This window comes from Falco rusticolus, chromosome 6 (genome assembly GCF_015220075.1).
Source record: "Falco rusticolus isolate bFalRus1 chromosome 6, bFalRus1.pri, whole genome shotgun sequence".
Lineage (NCBI taxonomy): Eukaryota > Metazoa > Chordata > Aves > Falconiformes > Falconidae > Falco > Falco rusticolus.
In genome coordinates, this window is record NC_051192.1 from 42,278,534 (window position 1) to 42,293,779 (window position 15,246).

General features: G+C 44.4%; 1 protein-coding gene across 3 annotated transcripts; it reads left to right on the plus strand.

Moving 5' to 3' along the window:
- Positions 1-83: 83 nt before the first annotated feature.
- LOC119149774 lies at positions 84-13,620 on the plus strand. 3 transcript variants are annotated; one of them, XM_037391457.1, is made up of 3 exons: positions 988-1,645; positions 9,707-9,923; positions 10,722-13,620. In XM_037391457.1, the coding sequence occupies exons 1-3, from the start codon at positions 1,099-1,101 to the stop codon at positions 10,804-10,806; spliced, it is 849 nt and encodes a 282-aa protein (XP_037247354.1). In that variant the 5' UTR covers positions 988-1,098; the 3' UTR covers positions 10,807-13,620. The 3 variants fall into 3 exon arrangements, 1 of the variants encoding a protein (XP_037247354.1); XR_005104861.1 differs by having other exon boundaries at positions 84-1,645; positions 9,707-13,620; XR_005104862.1 differs by lacking the exons at positions 9,707-9,923; positions 10,722-13,620 and adding an exon at positions 2,864-5,927 and having other exon boundaries at positions 84-1,645.
- The last annotated feature ends 1,626 nt before the right edge of the window (positions 13,621-15,246 follow it).

Below are 15,246 nucleotides of genomic sequence, written 5' to 3' on the forward strand. Positions count from 1 at the left end.
CGGCCGTGCGGAAGGGAGGTGGGTAAGGGAGAGGAGAGGGGAGCTCCGCCGCCGCCGGGAGATCGCTGCCGGGACTTGTCCCTGCCTTCACCATCCTCGCCGCCCGCCCTCAGGGCCGTCGCGGCGCAGTCTCTCGCCCACGGCCCGCGGCGGTGCCGAGTCCCCACTGCATCCTGCCCCCTCCTCCCGGCGCGGGGGAGCGGCTTCCCGCCCGCGTCCCTAGTTTCGCTGGGCTTTTGCTCGGAACAAGGTGAGAGAAATGCCCGGCTTCCCCTCCCCGAGCCGCAGAGCGGCGACTTTCTTTCCCCCCCCGCCCCCTTGTTTTAGTGCCTCTATCCAGGTTTCTCCCCGGCAGCCAGACCCAGAAGCAGCAGCTGCCACCTATTCATCTTCAGGGGGAGGCGGTAACCGCCGCAGCGGCGGCCGCCCGCGGGAGAAGCGGGGGAAGGCGGCGAGGGACAGGACCACACAGGCGCGCACCCCCCGCCGCGGTCGGTCGGTCAGTCGCTTCCCGGCGAGAGGGCGGGCAGGTACCCCGCACCAGCCCCGGCGGGGACGCCGCGCCGCCGGCCCGGCCCGGCCCAGCCCACTCCCCGGCCGCGGGAGCGCGGCGGCAGCGCTAACTCTTCTCCATCGCCGCCTCCGCAGGCGGCCGCCCGCCGGGCGCGCTGGAGGCGCAGGGGAGCGACCCGGGCGGCGGGTGCCTGCGCTGCCGCCCCGCTCCCGCCGCCTCCCCGCCCGCTCAGCCCTCGCCGCCCCCGGCCCGCGCAACCGACCGCGCGCCGCCCCCGGCACGCGCGCACACAGGCACGAGCCGCCAGCGACGTCCGCCGTCAGCCCCGGGCGGCGGCGGCCCCGTCCTCCCCCGCTCCAGCTGCCGGGCCGAAAGCGAACGAGTTGGGCGGGAGAGCGGCGGCGAAGGAGAAGCCCCGCCCACACGGCCCGACCCAGCGGGACCGGCCTCCCGCCCCGTGCGGGCTCAGACACGGGCGCTCGGGGCACGCCCCTCCGCCCGCCGGGAGTTGTAGTTTCGCTGCCGCGCTCCAGCGAAGCGGCCCCGGAGGCGGAGGGCGGCGGCGGGGGACTACAAGCCCCGGCATGCCTTGCGGCCGTCCCGGCGGGAGGGGGCGGGCCGGGCCCGCGGGGCAGTGCGGGAGCGGTGGCGGGCCCCGCCGCGAGGGGAGGCTGCCCCGGCGGGCGCTGAGGGGCGGTTGCGGGCTCGTGCGCGGCGTGAGGCGACTCCGCCCGGCCGGTCTGTGCCCCGCTCCCCCGAGGCCGCCCCGCCTTCCCTCCGCCTGCCCCGCGGGCCGGGCGAGGCTGCGACTGAAGGCGATGGGTGCGGCTGGGGGCGATGGCTGGGCTGGGGTTCCTGTCGGGCCTGAGGGCCGCGCTGCGCTGCCCCGCCCCGGCGTCCTGGTCGCAGCACAACCTGAGGCTGGTCTGTCCCAACCACCGCACGCCCGGTGCGGTGGGCCGGCGGGCGGCTCTCCCTGCTGCTGTTCGCATATGCAAATGTTTCACGGCTTCAGGAGCAGCGCCCGCATACTCCGTTACACTGGCTGGAAGAAACGGGCTTGTACACCAAGGATGACATGTTCGTACAGACCCTTGCTCTGTCCTGGCTTAACAAGGCCATCCCAGAAAGGTATGAGCCACGAAGGAAATGCTTTTCCAGAAGCACAGTCCTGCACTGAGACCTTCTTGCACAGCGCAGCCCTGGTGTGCAGTGGCACTGGTGGCAGGGTCCCCTGCAGCAAGCCCAGGGAGGGAGGCTTCCCACCGCTAAGGCAGAACCGCAATCAAAGCTGCTTGCTGTTGTTTCCACCTAGCATGTTCTGCAGGCCCATCCACCGGAGAGCAACAAGGCTGGTGAAGGCTCTAGACAAGGGGTCCTCAAACTTTTTAACCAGGGGGCCGGCGCGCAGGTGCAGTGGCAGGCAGTCATCTGCGGCTGCTTGGTTCCCGCCCAGCCCCCGGTGGGGGTGTCTGTAAATACGGGGGGCCGGATTGAGGACCCTGGGGGGCCGTATCCACCCCGCGGGCTGTAGTTTGAGGAGAGCGTGAGTCTCATGAGGAGCAGCTGAGGGAACTGGGGTTGCTTACCCTGCAGAAAGGCAGGCTCAGGGGGAACCTTACCCCTCTCTATGACTATTTGAAAGGAGGTTGTAGTGAGGTGGATCTCAGTCTCCTCTCCCCAGTAACAAAGCACAGGACAAGAGGAAATGGCCTCAAGTTACACCAGCAGAGGTTTAGGTTAGATATTAGGGAAAACTTCTTCATTGAAAGAGTTGTCAAATGTTGGAACGGGCTGCCCAGGGAAACGGTTGAGTCACCATCCCTGGAGGTATTTAAAAGACATATAGATATGGTACTTAGGAACATGGTTTAGTGGTGGACTTGGCAGTGCTACGTTAGCGGTTGAACTTGATGATCTCAAAGGTCTTTTCCAACCTAAATGATTCTGTGATTCTATGAACTGCTGGAGATAAGCAGGCACACACAGTGCGAACAAGTGTTTCACTTTGATGCATCTTTTACAAAGGTTTGCAACTTCCTAGCAGAGCTATGTAATCTGCAGAGAATGGACTACCTTGGAACATGCAGTAGGAATCAACCCTCAGTTCAAAAAAATCCAAAGCAAACTGAACAAATTTCTGGAAAAAGTTAAGATATATTACAGTCGACCTGCATCTTTCATGGTTGAATGTGGTCCTAGGAGAGACACCAATAACACAGCATGAGGATGCAGCTGAGTTCTAGTACATAGGCAATGTGTTTTCTGTTTTCATAATTCTGTTACTAATTTTGGAATTAAATATTTACCCCTTTAATATGATAAGCTAATTTTTTTATCCATAAACAGTGCCTGATAACAAAGGAACCATGGAACAGATTGACCAGCACTGGATATTCTCCATTCCTTGGAGGAAATTAATTACTTTGGTAAACAAATCATAAAGTAGCCTGGTAGACACTCTCCCCATGAGTCTATCATCCATTTTATTGATACAGAAGAATAATTTTGGAAATTTAATGCCACATTGGAAAAATATGGAGGGGTGTCTCCCTCTGCAAGATGTAAAGGAGTAGTCCTTTGGCAAGTGGGCAGCAGGAGTTAAAAACAGTTTCTGATAGAATCTCTTGTACAAATGCATTGGCATCCATTTTCCCCATATGCAACAGATGCTGCTGCATTATTCCTTCCCATCTCCTCCTCCTGCTGTAGTGCTTGTTGTCAATAGTTTGCCTGCAATCTTGTAACTTAGATATCACAGCATTTTTTATTCTTTGAAATGTTCTTTATAAACAGCTAATAACTTTTCTATCTTCGTGAATACAGCATCAATATATGCCACCAGAAGGCTGCTGACAGAAATGTTGTGGTTCACTGACAAGCATTTTTAGTCTTCATCAGTTTTTTATTAGCATATTGCTGCAGATCTGTCTTCAGTGCTTTGACAATATTAATCACTGTATGATGTCAAATGGCACTATTATCTCTTGAGATTATGAAATATTTCAGACATTCACAAACAGAGCAAACAGTTTATGTAAAAATGTCATTGTTGGCTTATCCTCACAGGTAGCACTCAGGCTAATTTCAGAAATACTCTTCAGAAGCAAAACATTTGTAAACAATACCAGCACCTCTTTCAAGCTGCTGTCTCATTCCACAGTCTTCCCCTTGGGTTTTAAGATGTTATGGCTGGAAAGTGAACTTCAGCCGCATTAATTGAGAGAAATACATAAAGGAATTTAAGGAGTGCCTGGAAAAATAGTTCTAAAAGTCAAACTAAGAGAACAAACACACTTTTACTTTCAATAGTGAATCTGCTTTGATTCTAACAGGATCATCCAGTGCCACACATTGTACTTTTCACATAATAGCCTGTTCTAGTCCCTAATCAGTACCAGTATTGCATTGGAATGTACAGTATTTTTTATGTCCTTTTGCAAACACTATGAACACACTATCAACACCTCTTTGAAGTTCTTTCTTAAAAAAATTTGAAAAAGGACTGTATACAGATAATATTTCATAAAATTCAATGTTATTCTTGAAAGCATTTGTTATCGTTTATTCACAACATTAATGAAAATTGGTTTGAAGCACTGAATAGATTAAATCTTAAATACAGTAGGACAAATGTTCTCTCCTCATAAAACTTTGTAGGATCATGTGTTACAGTATGTGTTCTTCCGATCTCTTATTTGTGACTCAGGTTGATCTCATGCAATAAATAAATATGTTGCAGCAATATTACTCGCTTTAAAAAAAAGACAGATTATCTTTGTTAGGAAAAGACTAATAAAAGAGCTATTGCCACTGACAGTTGCTACTTCTTGCCCTGCCTGCAGTGTAGAGGTGTCGTAAGGGCAAGTCTTAAAACAACAGGGAAGCTAATTTGCTGAGATGACATGTCACCTTACACATATAGAACATCTGTTGCCATGTTTCATGGCAGAATCTGCTTGACTATGCTGGAAGCATTGTCAGGACAAAGTATTTAAGTGATTAAAGAAACACAAACTAGCGAACTAGCATTTTGGACATAAGATATCTGTATTCTACACATCCTACACTGCCAAAACCAATTGCTTTTTACTTCCAACCAAAAAAGGGGGATGAAGTGACAGGTACTGAACTGAAGGATCTTCTGATATTCTTACAGGTGGAAAGAAAGTTAGGCACTGCAGTGGACACATTTTCTAGGCACATTTTCCACATCTTTCACAATTAATTTTGAAAAATAAATTTAAAAGAATTCGAACAATGTATTGATAATACCATTGTCATGTGAGATGCTGAATGTAGCCTTGTGGATCCAGACTTGCTGAATACTACACACAGTACATCATACATGCCAGTTGACAATGTCAAGAGTGCGTAATGCTAAGAGTTTTCTACAATATACCTGTTTTCCTGACCAAAGATTTTTCTCATTTTCTCAGCTGTTTTTCAGAAGTTACCTCTCCCTGTACCACTGCTTGGACAGTGAGCCATCATTTTAAAGTCTTATCAATATCAACTATTCATTTTGTGAAAATACTTAATTTCCTCAAAAAAAGTTTCGGGTAAACTAGGAATATTAAATTTCTTAAATGTTGGCAGGAAGAGAGAGTGAGAATGCAAATCAGAACCACTCTAAGGAATCAAAAAAATAAAGCAAGGTTTTCATTACAACGTGATCAAGTTAAGCAGGTCCAAAAAGCTTTTAAGTGTCTCTTAAGTCTTGCTTTTGAAGAACAGAGATGAATAGTCATTTATTGTACAGCCTTCCAACAAAGTGTAACATATACTACTCTGCAGTAGGTAAGTAAAGCAGGCAAGAGGACCTAAGAAAGCTTTTTCATGGCAAGCAAGCTCTGGCGATCAGAATCAATTTTTTATTTACGTTTATCCACTGCATGTTAAAACCATATCTCTTGATCAAGGTGGCTTTTTCTCTGTTTAGAAGCATTACAAAAACACAGTTGTTTATAATTTAAAAATCTGAAATGGCTTAATCATATAGAGTCTGGAATATTTTTGTAGTTTTTCATCTTCTAACTTTGGCTTCTTACCATATAGCTTCATTGCTTTGGATAGAAGTTAGAATCTATGGATATTTTAATTTATTCCAGTAGAATAAAATGCAAATTCTCCTTAAAAATGTAACCAAAATCCAGAAGTTTTCAGAACTGTCCATGCTTCCCTGATTAATGATTAATGCTTCCAAACTTAAGGGAGACCGCCTCAAAATCTTACAATTTAAACTGAAAAAATAAAAACGAGCATTGTGCAAGGTCATCAGTGTGGTATTTTAACCATATTTAACATTTTTTCTTGCTTAATTCGAGTGAAGGAAATAAAAAAGTCATTCATTCTGGGAAGCTGACACAGAACACAAGCCAACCAAAAGGAAGGGCCAGGAAAGTACAGTTACATGAGGAAAAAAATCCAAATTTTCCAGTGTTATCAGCCTTGGAGCAAATCAAACATTCCCTCACTGGAGCCAGGAAATAATTTTCCTCAGTCTTACATCATGTATTAGTAAAGTACACTGTTCAAACAGTGGAGTGAGTTACAGTTTGTTTGATATTTTGCTTCCCTGTGAAGAACCTTGCATTCATCATTGCTTGATGCAGAACAGCGTCATTGCATCAGTCAGTACTATACAGAAATTTCTGTACACTTCAGTGAAGGTCAGGCATCCACGCTACTGATTCTTCGTTAACACAGATCATACAGCTTTATCCTAACCCCAGTTCACCAAACCGGTATTTTTTGTTCAGTAAACTTCCTCTTTAAAACCACTTTTTTTTTTTCTTTTTTTCCTTTTCACAATACATACAGGAAATGAACTTAGTACTTCAGAGAAATAAACATACAATCATGGGTCATACCCATCTGTACTCGTCACACACATCAGCTTTCCAATTTTTAAGTGTCTTTGTTGCTAAACTCCTTACTATTGAGCCAGGCCACATTTTTGTGTTCAGCACAATTAGCTTTAAAACAAGCATCTGTGTGAGCAGTGGATGAAATGGAGCTGGGTTTCCTTTCCCCATCATAACAACCTTGCTTCTCCCCCATGGTCTGCATTACACTCCCCCCCCTGTGACAAGAGAATCATATACTGTCACTAACTGGGAGCTCCACAGATGCTGACCAGGGGCCAGCTGGCTGCCACCAAATGACCAAAAGTGAAATGACGTAAGATGGGTGAGTGGCTGAGCAGAGCTAGCAGCTCGCTAGCACCAAGGGAGGGAGGCCTCCCTCTCTCCACTTTTCCCTGCTCCTAAACTAGCAGTGAGGAGTGGCAGTTGTCCTGTCCTTCCCTCTGCTCAGACCTTTCCACAGTCTCCCTTGCAGTTTCTACACTGCTTTTTGGATATTTTGCTGAGCTGTCTTGGTACAAAAGTATCAGCTGAAATAGAAAACTATTCACTTTTTTTTTTCACCGAGTTAATTTTGTGCCACTTTATCATGCTGAAATGACTCAGCAAAGGACATGACAAAGCATCCAGTACTGGTACAATGGAAGGGCAGGAACACATTGCCCAGGAAAAGAGAAGTGAAAGAGGAAAGTTTTCCTCCTTATAAATATATATGTTCAAATATATATGAAATAAAGGGGCAGAGACAGGACTACCGACAGCAGTTAGCTTGGTCTAGGCTGCCACTGAACTTCAGGCTCAATCAGATGTGCTCATGGAGGCATCCCATAGGTGCAAGAGCTGGCAAAAAATGAGAGGAGCCAACACACAGCTTAAAGACAGGAAAGGATCGGAGAGCAGGACCTTTGCCTCTGGTAGTGGTGTTAGATAAATTCAGGTCATCTCATTATGACTTGGTCAGGATGACAGTACATAATGACCAAGTCCTTTCCACAGCGTTGGCATTGATTTGCCTTCCCTTGATTTTCAGGAAACCTTTAAGAATTTATTGTACTTGAAACTTCTACTCTCTTTCCTATTCAGCCAAGCAAGTTCCAAAGTCTTCCTATGGGGAGAGAAGTTAAGTCTGACTGACACTTTAAACAGTTGCTAAGTCTGTTCCCATAGGAAACAAAACAAAAATAATAAAATACACACCTACAAATGGTTATGTAATTAAAGGAATGCTGTCAACTGCAATTATTTTAATTAACCGATTAAAATAGTAAAAATGTTTTGAGATGGAGTTCTTTAATATCTGCTGTGTAAAAGAATATTCCTTGTACAGGTGTTTCTTTTTTCCTCCTGTTTCCTACTTGGGGCTATAGAAGGGACGGGAGTCCTGGTTGACAAAAGAATAACCACAAATATGCTCCCATTTATCTTACACACAACCTTTTTTGCCCTCCTCTGTGTGTGTTTCCTGGCTGCCTCTTCCTTTCTCTTCTCCGCTGCCTCAGCAAACAGCCGCTTACGGTACTGGGGGAAAGTCAGAACTTGTGCTCTGCAGTGGAGTGCAAGAAAGTGATTCCTTCCAGCTCGTGCAGGAGCATGGTGTTCATTTTGACAAAAGCTTTCTTTATAATTATAGTTGTGGGCTGTTTCACTGTTTAGGACTATACGCTCTGAGCATTTACAGCAGAACCATCCATTGCTGTCAGTGGAACACATCCATGATGTGTGTTTATATGGATTAACACAAAATACAAAATACTTTTCCTGGAGGAATTTATGCAATTAGAGACTTCTGTAAATCCCAGAGGGGGGCTATCTGCATCATTAAACACTTAACTAGGCCATTCCAAAATGGAACTAACTGCTTTTGAAAATCTCTTTAATGCTTCATTGTCACAATTCAGCATCATTAATGGGGAAGATTCATTGCTTTTCTCTTGTTCCTTTCTTTTCTTTCCCTGCCTTGTTTCTGTGTCTCTTCTAGATCTGCCCTCCCTCACTGCATATACTTTCCTTCAGAAAACAGCAGTGTTGGTCTTGGGTTTCATACCCACCCCTCTTTCCTACCTTTCTACCATAAAACAATAAGCAAAAAGAATAAGGGAGAACAGGTCATTTTATACCTCTCAGAGCTATTGTTTTCAGGACAATAAGCCATGACAGATTCACACTGCAAGGGCTGAATTAATTTCAGATTTGGAGAGCCTGGGTTCCCTTCCTTCTCCCCCCAGCAAACAGGATAAAAAAAATTATTTAATTTACTTTATAATTTATACTCTGTAGAATTGGAATATTCAATGAGCTCTGTATACAAAGGACTAGATATGACTCATGAGTCATATGGCTGAAAACACTGTGGTAGAGAAAGGAAGTCTGACAATCAACAGAAATGTGATACTGATCATACAAAAGTGTGGTCAGATGCATAAAACAAAAATATTTTTTCTGCTATTTTTGTTCACTTATTTACTATAGTTATCATTCCCTTATTTCTACAAACACTTAAATGGATGGGCTTTGCTTTGCTTTGCTCAGAAGCTTGTGCCTAACTAGATGTGTGTTTATGGCACCAGAGTTTTAGCAGTTACTTCTACTACTAGTTGATGAAACATGTTCTGATGGAAATGTGATTTTAACTTAATAAATGCATATTTCATATTGCAATCAATGTAATGGCTTACTTTTAACCATTCTCAGAAATATGTTTTCTTCAAGTATGCCCAAGTGGGCCTCATAAGACATATTTCTAGTTTTTTCCTTAAGATTATTAGCCATTATTTATTTTAACTAACAATTATTCCTCAAAAAATTCAAGAACTTCTTCGAAGAAAAGATAAAAAATTATTTGTATGGTTAAGAAAAGGTTTTGGCCAACATTCTGAGATATAGAACATATGCTTTTTAAACCAAAATAAGAGAATGAGTTTATAAATCTTAATTTTTGTAGAATTAGTTTATACTAATCTACTAACATTCATAGAAATGAATTCTGACGAGCAAATGGCAGTCTGCAGTATAATCACATCTTAAACTAATAAAACTGTAACCAGCAAATGCAGAAAAACGATTCAGAATGCTAAAGAAAATTATTCATGCAATAAATAATATGCAAAGATTAGTCTTGGAGGCATTATGAATTGGTATGTTTTATTTGATTAAAAGGAGTGTAGGTATAGAATACTAGCAGGAATATAACAGAAAAAAAATCAGCTTCAGAATGAAATGCTGGGAGAGCAATTTAAACTCAGACTTGATGTAAAGATAGCAGAACTGTTTACCAGTAACCAGAGTTCCTCGCAGTGTGAAATCCACATACTTATTTTCACCACAGGTGTGTGTAAGCAGACACTGGAGAAACCTTTTCCCTTTGACCGTTGCAGGGTGCACTCAGCCTGCCTTCCCTCCAGCTCAGAGCGCATGAAGTGGACCATCCTAATTCAGTTGCCTCTCGGCTACACAGCCCCAAGTGACCAGCAAATATCAGAAGGAAAGAGAGCTCAAGGGGAATGCTTGTGGGAATATTCAAACTTGAAGAGCTTCAGTTACTAGTAAGTAGGCTACCCTTTTAGCTTTGAGGTAAACCATAAATATTTGTGTGGAAATTTGCAAAGTGGGGTTACATGTAGAAGGAGGAAGTCTCCAAATACCCACAGTAAGGAGCCTTGAGTTCTTCATGCAAACAGCATCAGCCCTGGGTGCCTCAGAGATGCTAAATACTTGGTAAAGTTCATGGCTGAGGTGGCTGCTCAGAGCTGAGGAGCAGGGACAGAGGACATCAAGAGGGGAAAAGTCTGGTGCTCGTTGCCCATGAGAGAAACTGCAGGTGGATTTTTAGGGACACCTCACTGATAAGGAACATCTTGTAAGGGGAAACCATCCTTAAAACCTTGCATTTTTCCACTTCTGAAGATAACTGCAACTAGGAAGTATTCCTCCACAGAGTAATGCTAGCAAAAAGCAAATTACTGGTGGCATGAAGAGGCAGCTCACGGGGATTTATGAGAACGCAATTTAATTTCCATTTTTTGTGATTCTCATCCAGGCCAACTGGTGCAGACCAGCTTTCAGCAGGCAGGTCAAAGCTAGGACTTCCCTAGCAGACCAACTTCATCCTTTCTTCACACTCAGAGAAGCATATTTTAGTGTAAAATCCATCCCATGCTTTTTTTATCTGCGTACCACAGCCCTGTCTGCTATGCACTATGCACAACGCTCAGCAATTGTCTGCTTTAACCACAATACCTAACCACAACATGTTGCTCAGAATAAGCCTAGCACACATCGGTAACCTTTGCATAGCCTATGCTGCAGGCACACCTCACCTACCATTATTTTGCTTTCTGCAGCTGCCACTGTACCTGCTCCTTGTGCACAGCTCAAGAAATCATGACATCATCTCAGACCTCTCCTGAGCCTGCCTGGGCCAAGTAAAATGTCTCGACACCTTGCAGAAATTTCTAGACTTACATAAAACCGCTTTTTTTTCCAAGGACCAATTTTTCTGCAATAACCAATACTTCATAATTTAGGAAGCTTTGCATCTCGGAGACTACATTCCTTGTCGCACTACATTATGGTCTGTATCTGGGACAAGCAGTAGATAATCAAGAATTCTTGGCCACAGGAAGCCACATGTGAGATGCCTGTCTCAGAGTTAGCACTTGCTATTCAGCACTAACTAGTATTCTGGGCATCCATGCATATTCGGGAGGCATCTGGTTCAGATTAGCTTCAAGAAATTCAAGGTGGTCTATTTACGGTCAAGATCTTCAAAGCCACTCTCTACAGCCTATATTCCCATATAATCTTCTTCAGCAACACTGAAAATACTGTCAGCTCTTTTCGCAGTGTGGACTTCCCCACTGCAGGGAACAAAAGACAGAATTCTCATTCCCACAGGCTTGTGTCTACACAGTTCTTACAACTACAGTAAGGGAAAACATATCAGTCATTGTCACCTCTCCACTCTTCCAGAGTGGGTAGCTGGCACTCTTCCCACCTCTGCAAAATCATGGCTTCTGCAAAGCCAGAGAACCTGTGTTTATTTCAGGCACAACTTTTTAATCTTGGATGACATGTCCATACCTAGCCAAGCTGCACACATGCAGCATTGGGAGGGACGGTGCACTCAGCTTGCTGACCACACAGACTGCCAGGATACAGGGGATGCCAATTTCCCACATTCTGTGAGAATCCCTACGACCAGATGCATGTCACACAATCTCTTTATGAGGGGTTTGAGGAACCCTTCAGTGTGGATTAGCCCTGTAAGATTATGTTTCTCTATATCCATCTCAGCACTGCTGCTGCCTCCAAGCAATCCTGAGCCCTGGGATGGCCGGCAAATGTGTGTTGGCAACAGCACAGCCTCACAAGCACCACCTGGGTCTGCGGGGTGAGAAAGGCACTACTTTAATGAATGTTCATTCCAACCAGTACTCACAGGGCAGAATTTTTCTCTCCATACACGACCAAAAAAAAGCACTGATTTCCTTCCTTCCTCCACACCTCCTCAAAGTAGACAAAAGCAAGAGTTTCCTCTTTATACAAAAAGACCAGAAAAAACCAGTCCTCCCACTTCCTTTTCCCACCTCCTTCCAAAGTCATGAAAAGCACCTGTTCATGTCTCTTCTCCACCAACCCACCCAAAGGATACTACTATCCATCTTCTTAACACCTTGTAAGCTCAGTTACTCCCCTGCCCCTGAGAAGTTGGCAGGCAGAGGAATGCTCTTTGCAAAGGTCAGTGGTGAGGTGCAATGAAGGCTCACACAAGAACAAACCCCAAGCTCTCTCAGGCAGATTGACAGTATCTTGTTGCTTTGCTGCCTGCCCCATATCCCCTCCAGACAGAAACAGCCCACATTTCCCACCATCCCTCTCCAGAAGGCCAGCTGTGGAGCTGAGGGAAGGAAATAACTTGCCTTCCAAGCCCTTAAAACAGATGGCAAGCAGAAAACTTTAAATAAAAACATGCTGTAAAATACATCTAGATCTGTATGCAAAAATATTTCTTGTAACTGGAAGAGTTTGTCATAATTAATCCCTCAAATTAAATAAAACCAAGTGCTTACATGTTAAGGCTTCATCTAGTGTTGCTATGCAGAGCACTTCAGTGGAGACGCGCTGGATTTGGCCACCATGAATAAGAGATGCTCAGGCTGGAAGCTGCTTGGGCTGGTTCTGTTGCTTGATAGGCTGACAGAGTATGTGGCTCCTCCGTGGATGAAGTTTTAACAGGGGTGAAAGTCAGAAGGTGCCTGAACAGCTTTTGAAGAACCTGTCATTCCAGTAATAAACCACTGTGACCTTGCTAGTGGGTAAGATGCATCTCCCATCTCCATCAAGACCCACTGCCTCCTTAATAGCACTTGTCTGTCACAGCTTGGCAGCCTGCTCTGGGCAGCAAGTGGATCAAGAACTTCGTACGGCTACATGCAGGCATCTTGCCCACATCTTCCTCAGTTTTAGTAGAGAAGGTGAAAGAGAACAAGGTGATTCAGCAATTTCCCATGGCTTTATCACCAAGTGCAGGAAACAGGTTTTTTTCAGTGATGTATATATGGGATAACCAATGATCTCTTGAATCCCTGGTGTGGCTCACAGCTTTTTGTTATCACGCATGGTCAGGAAGGAGAGCAGAAAGGAGATCTTCAGTTCTGTATTTCTTTGAAAAATGGCACCTGCCTGGAACATGTCGTTTGCGGTATTGGGAGATACTGTGAAAGCAGAGGCTTCTCTTCCAGGTGGGAGCAGACCACATAGATCCTGGAGTCCAGCAAGCGCCTGACGGATATCCTCAGCAGCTGTCAGATTGAACATTTATCTGAAATACACCTAAGATGCTTCCATGTGTGTATGGAGTACAATTCACATAGTATGTGGATAAAATTAAACTTTGGGAGAGGACATTGGTATAAGACAGCTGGAATCATAGCAGTGCTGTAGCAAGAATCCTAGCTGGCCTGTAACTATGCTGTTTGAATAAAATCTTTGATCATTAAATGCTTTGTCTCTGTTGAGTGGTTGAGAACTGAAATGAGAGTTGAACACGCTCCATTTTATATGAATAGCAGCCAAATATATAGACAGTGCAGAAGTATGCCCTCCATCGATGCTCAGATTTCTCCCTCTGGAGTGAGGGGACATAGGTACTACCTTGCTTGAAGACAGAAATAGAGCTGGCAAGGAAGTAACTTTCTTGTGCTAGGTGAGGGTTCAAAGCAAGTTTTTATTAGCACAGCACATTTTGAAGAAAAGGAAATTTTCAGAAGTTTTCAGGAGAGAAAGGAATTCACTGGAGTGACAAAGGACGTTGTCCAGATCTTGCAAAAATCAGTATAAAAAAAAAGAATCAAAGATAAATTTTGTTATTTCTAAAACCAATGAAAACAAGAATACTTTTTTTGAAAATACTCTATTTGAAAAAATTAAAAATATTGGAATAATTTTAATAGGTAAGGCTTTTAAATTTTGAACATTAACACAATCTTTTGCACTTTAATTAAAAAGTTACTGCAATGTATGATTTTGTAAGTAAAAAGCAAAGTTCTTTCCATCCCTAGGAATGCCATTTGGTTGCACTGTAGGATTCTTTACAGAATAAACTATCTGAAATCCATTGTATCAGGGGAACATACTACATTGTTTTAACATTTGGGAAAGCAGAATGAATTGTATTGATCAACAAAGATCTCCTTAAAAATCTTCGAAAGCTTGGCTCATGAGAGGAACACTGAGAGTATGTGCTAGTGGCTGCCACTGTTTTGGAAGGCCTGCTGGATCCAGTGGTGGAGGTGATGTACTGCTTGGAACAAAGACAAATTAGATCACAACGTACATCACAGGTGGCCCTGATCTGCATGGCCAAGTGCCATCTGCATGCCAAATGCCCCAAAAGCATTTGTGGTCAGATCACATTGTCATGTCTCTGTTCACCCAGGGCAATACGCGCCACAACTCTGGCATTCATGAAGTTCAGATTTAATCTTTTATCTTCTGACAAAGAGAAAACTAGGAAGACTCTCTTCAGTTGTTACTTCTTTCTTGTTCCTCTGCTCCATATCAGATAGAAGTACTTTCTTCTATCAGTTCAAGAGATCACCCTCTTTCACCTGAAGATGGAGAGGAGGGAGGTTGGTGGGTTGCTTGCTTGCTTTTCTCCACACCTGCAAGTTCCTCTAGACTCCTGCTGAGCGGAAAACATTTTAAATGCCAGCCATGAATCAGAAACCCTAGGCTGGTTGGTAGCATCTGTACCTCCTTGTTCTACCAAGTAGGTTTTGCTGACCTTCCAGGTCCTCCAGAGATTCGTATACCCTGAAACAGGAGAAACCATCCACGTTTGCCTACTAGAACCTCAGATTTAATAAAATCTGCCTCATATACATATGCTCAACATACATGCATATGTACAAACTCTACCCCCACATGCACAGGCAGACAGAGCAATGGCTCCATCTGACCTTCCAACCAGTCAGCCTTCCATGAGGCTGATAAAACTCTCTTGTGAGCTACCTCCTGACCCAAGGGCTTATTATAAGATCAGGGCTATAGTTTAAACCAGATATCAAAGAGTTGTAAATCCTGACATGAAAAAGAATAATCATATTTTCAGCTCAGTGAATGTGGCAAAGCATTCTGAAGTGCAGTATTCCTGTTTCCTTCTCTGGTTCCCCTCATTTTATCCACTTTGTAGCCATTATTAGTGTTAACCTTGTGAGAAAAGCAGAGAAGATTAGAAAAGAAACTCTGCAAAGGGTCAAGAAAATACACAGCATTTTTCTAGAGAACAAAAAGCACCATCCAATGAACACAGAAGGAAATGAGATGTCAGCTGTTAGTTTTAAGGTTTATTTCTGCTCTAAAATC

Excerpts from the sequence above, each read along its gene's own strand:
- LOC119149774 (XM_037391457.1), top strand. The coding sequence starts at position 1,099 with ATGCCTTGCGGCCGTCCCGGCGGGAGGGGGCGGGCCGGGCCCGCGGGG. Across the intron at positions 1,646-9,706 it reads AACAAGGCCATCCCAGAAAG|GTGTGTGTAAGCAGACACTG; the intron begins GTATGAGCCACG and ends TTTTCACCACAG. Across the intron at positions 9,924-10,721 it reads TTGAAGAGCTTCAGTTACTA|CTGCCACTGTACCTGCTCCT; the intron begins GTAAGTAGGCTA and ends TGCTTTCTGCAG.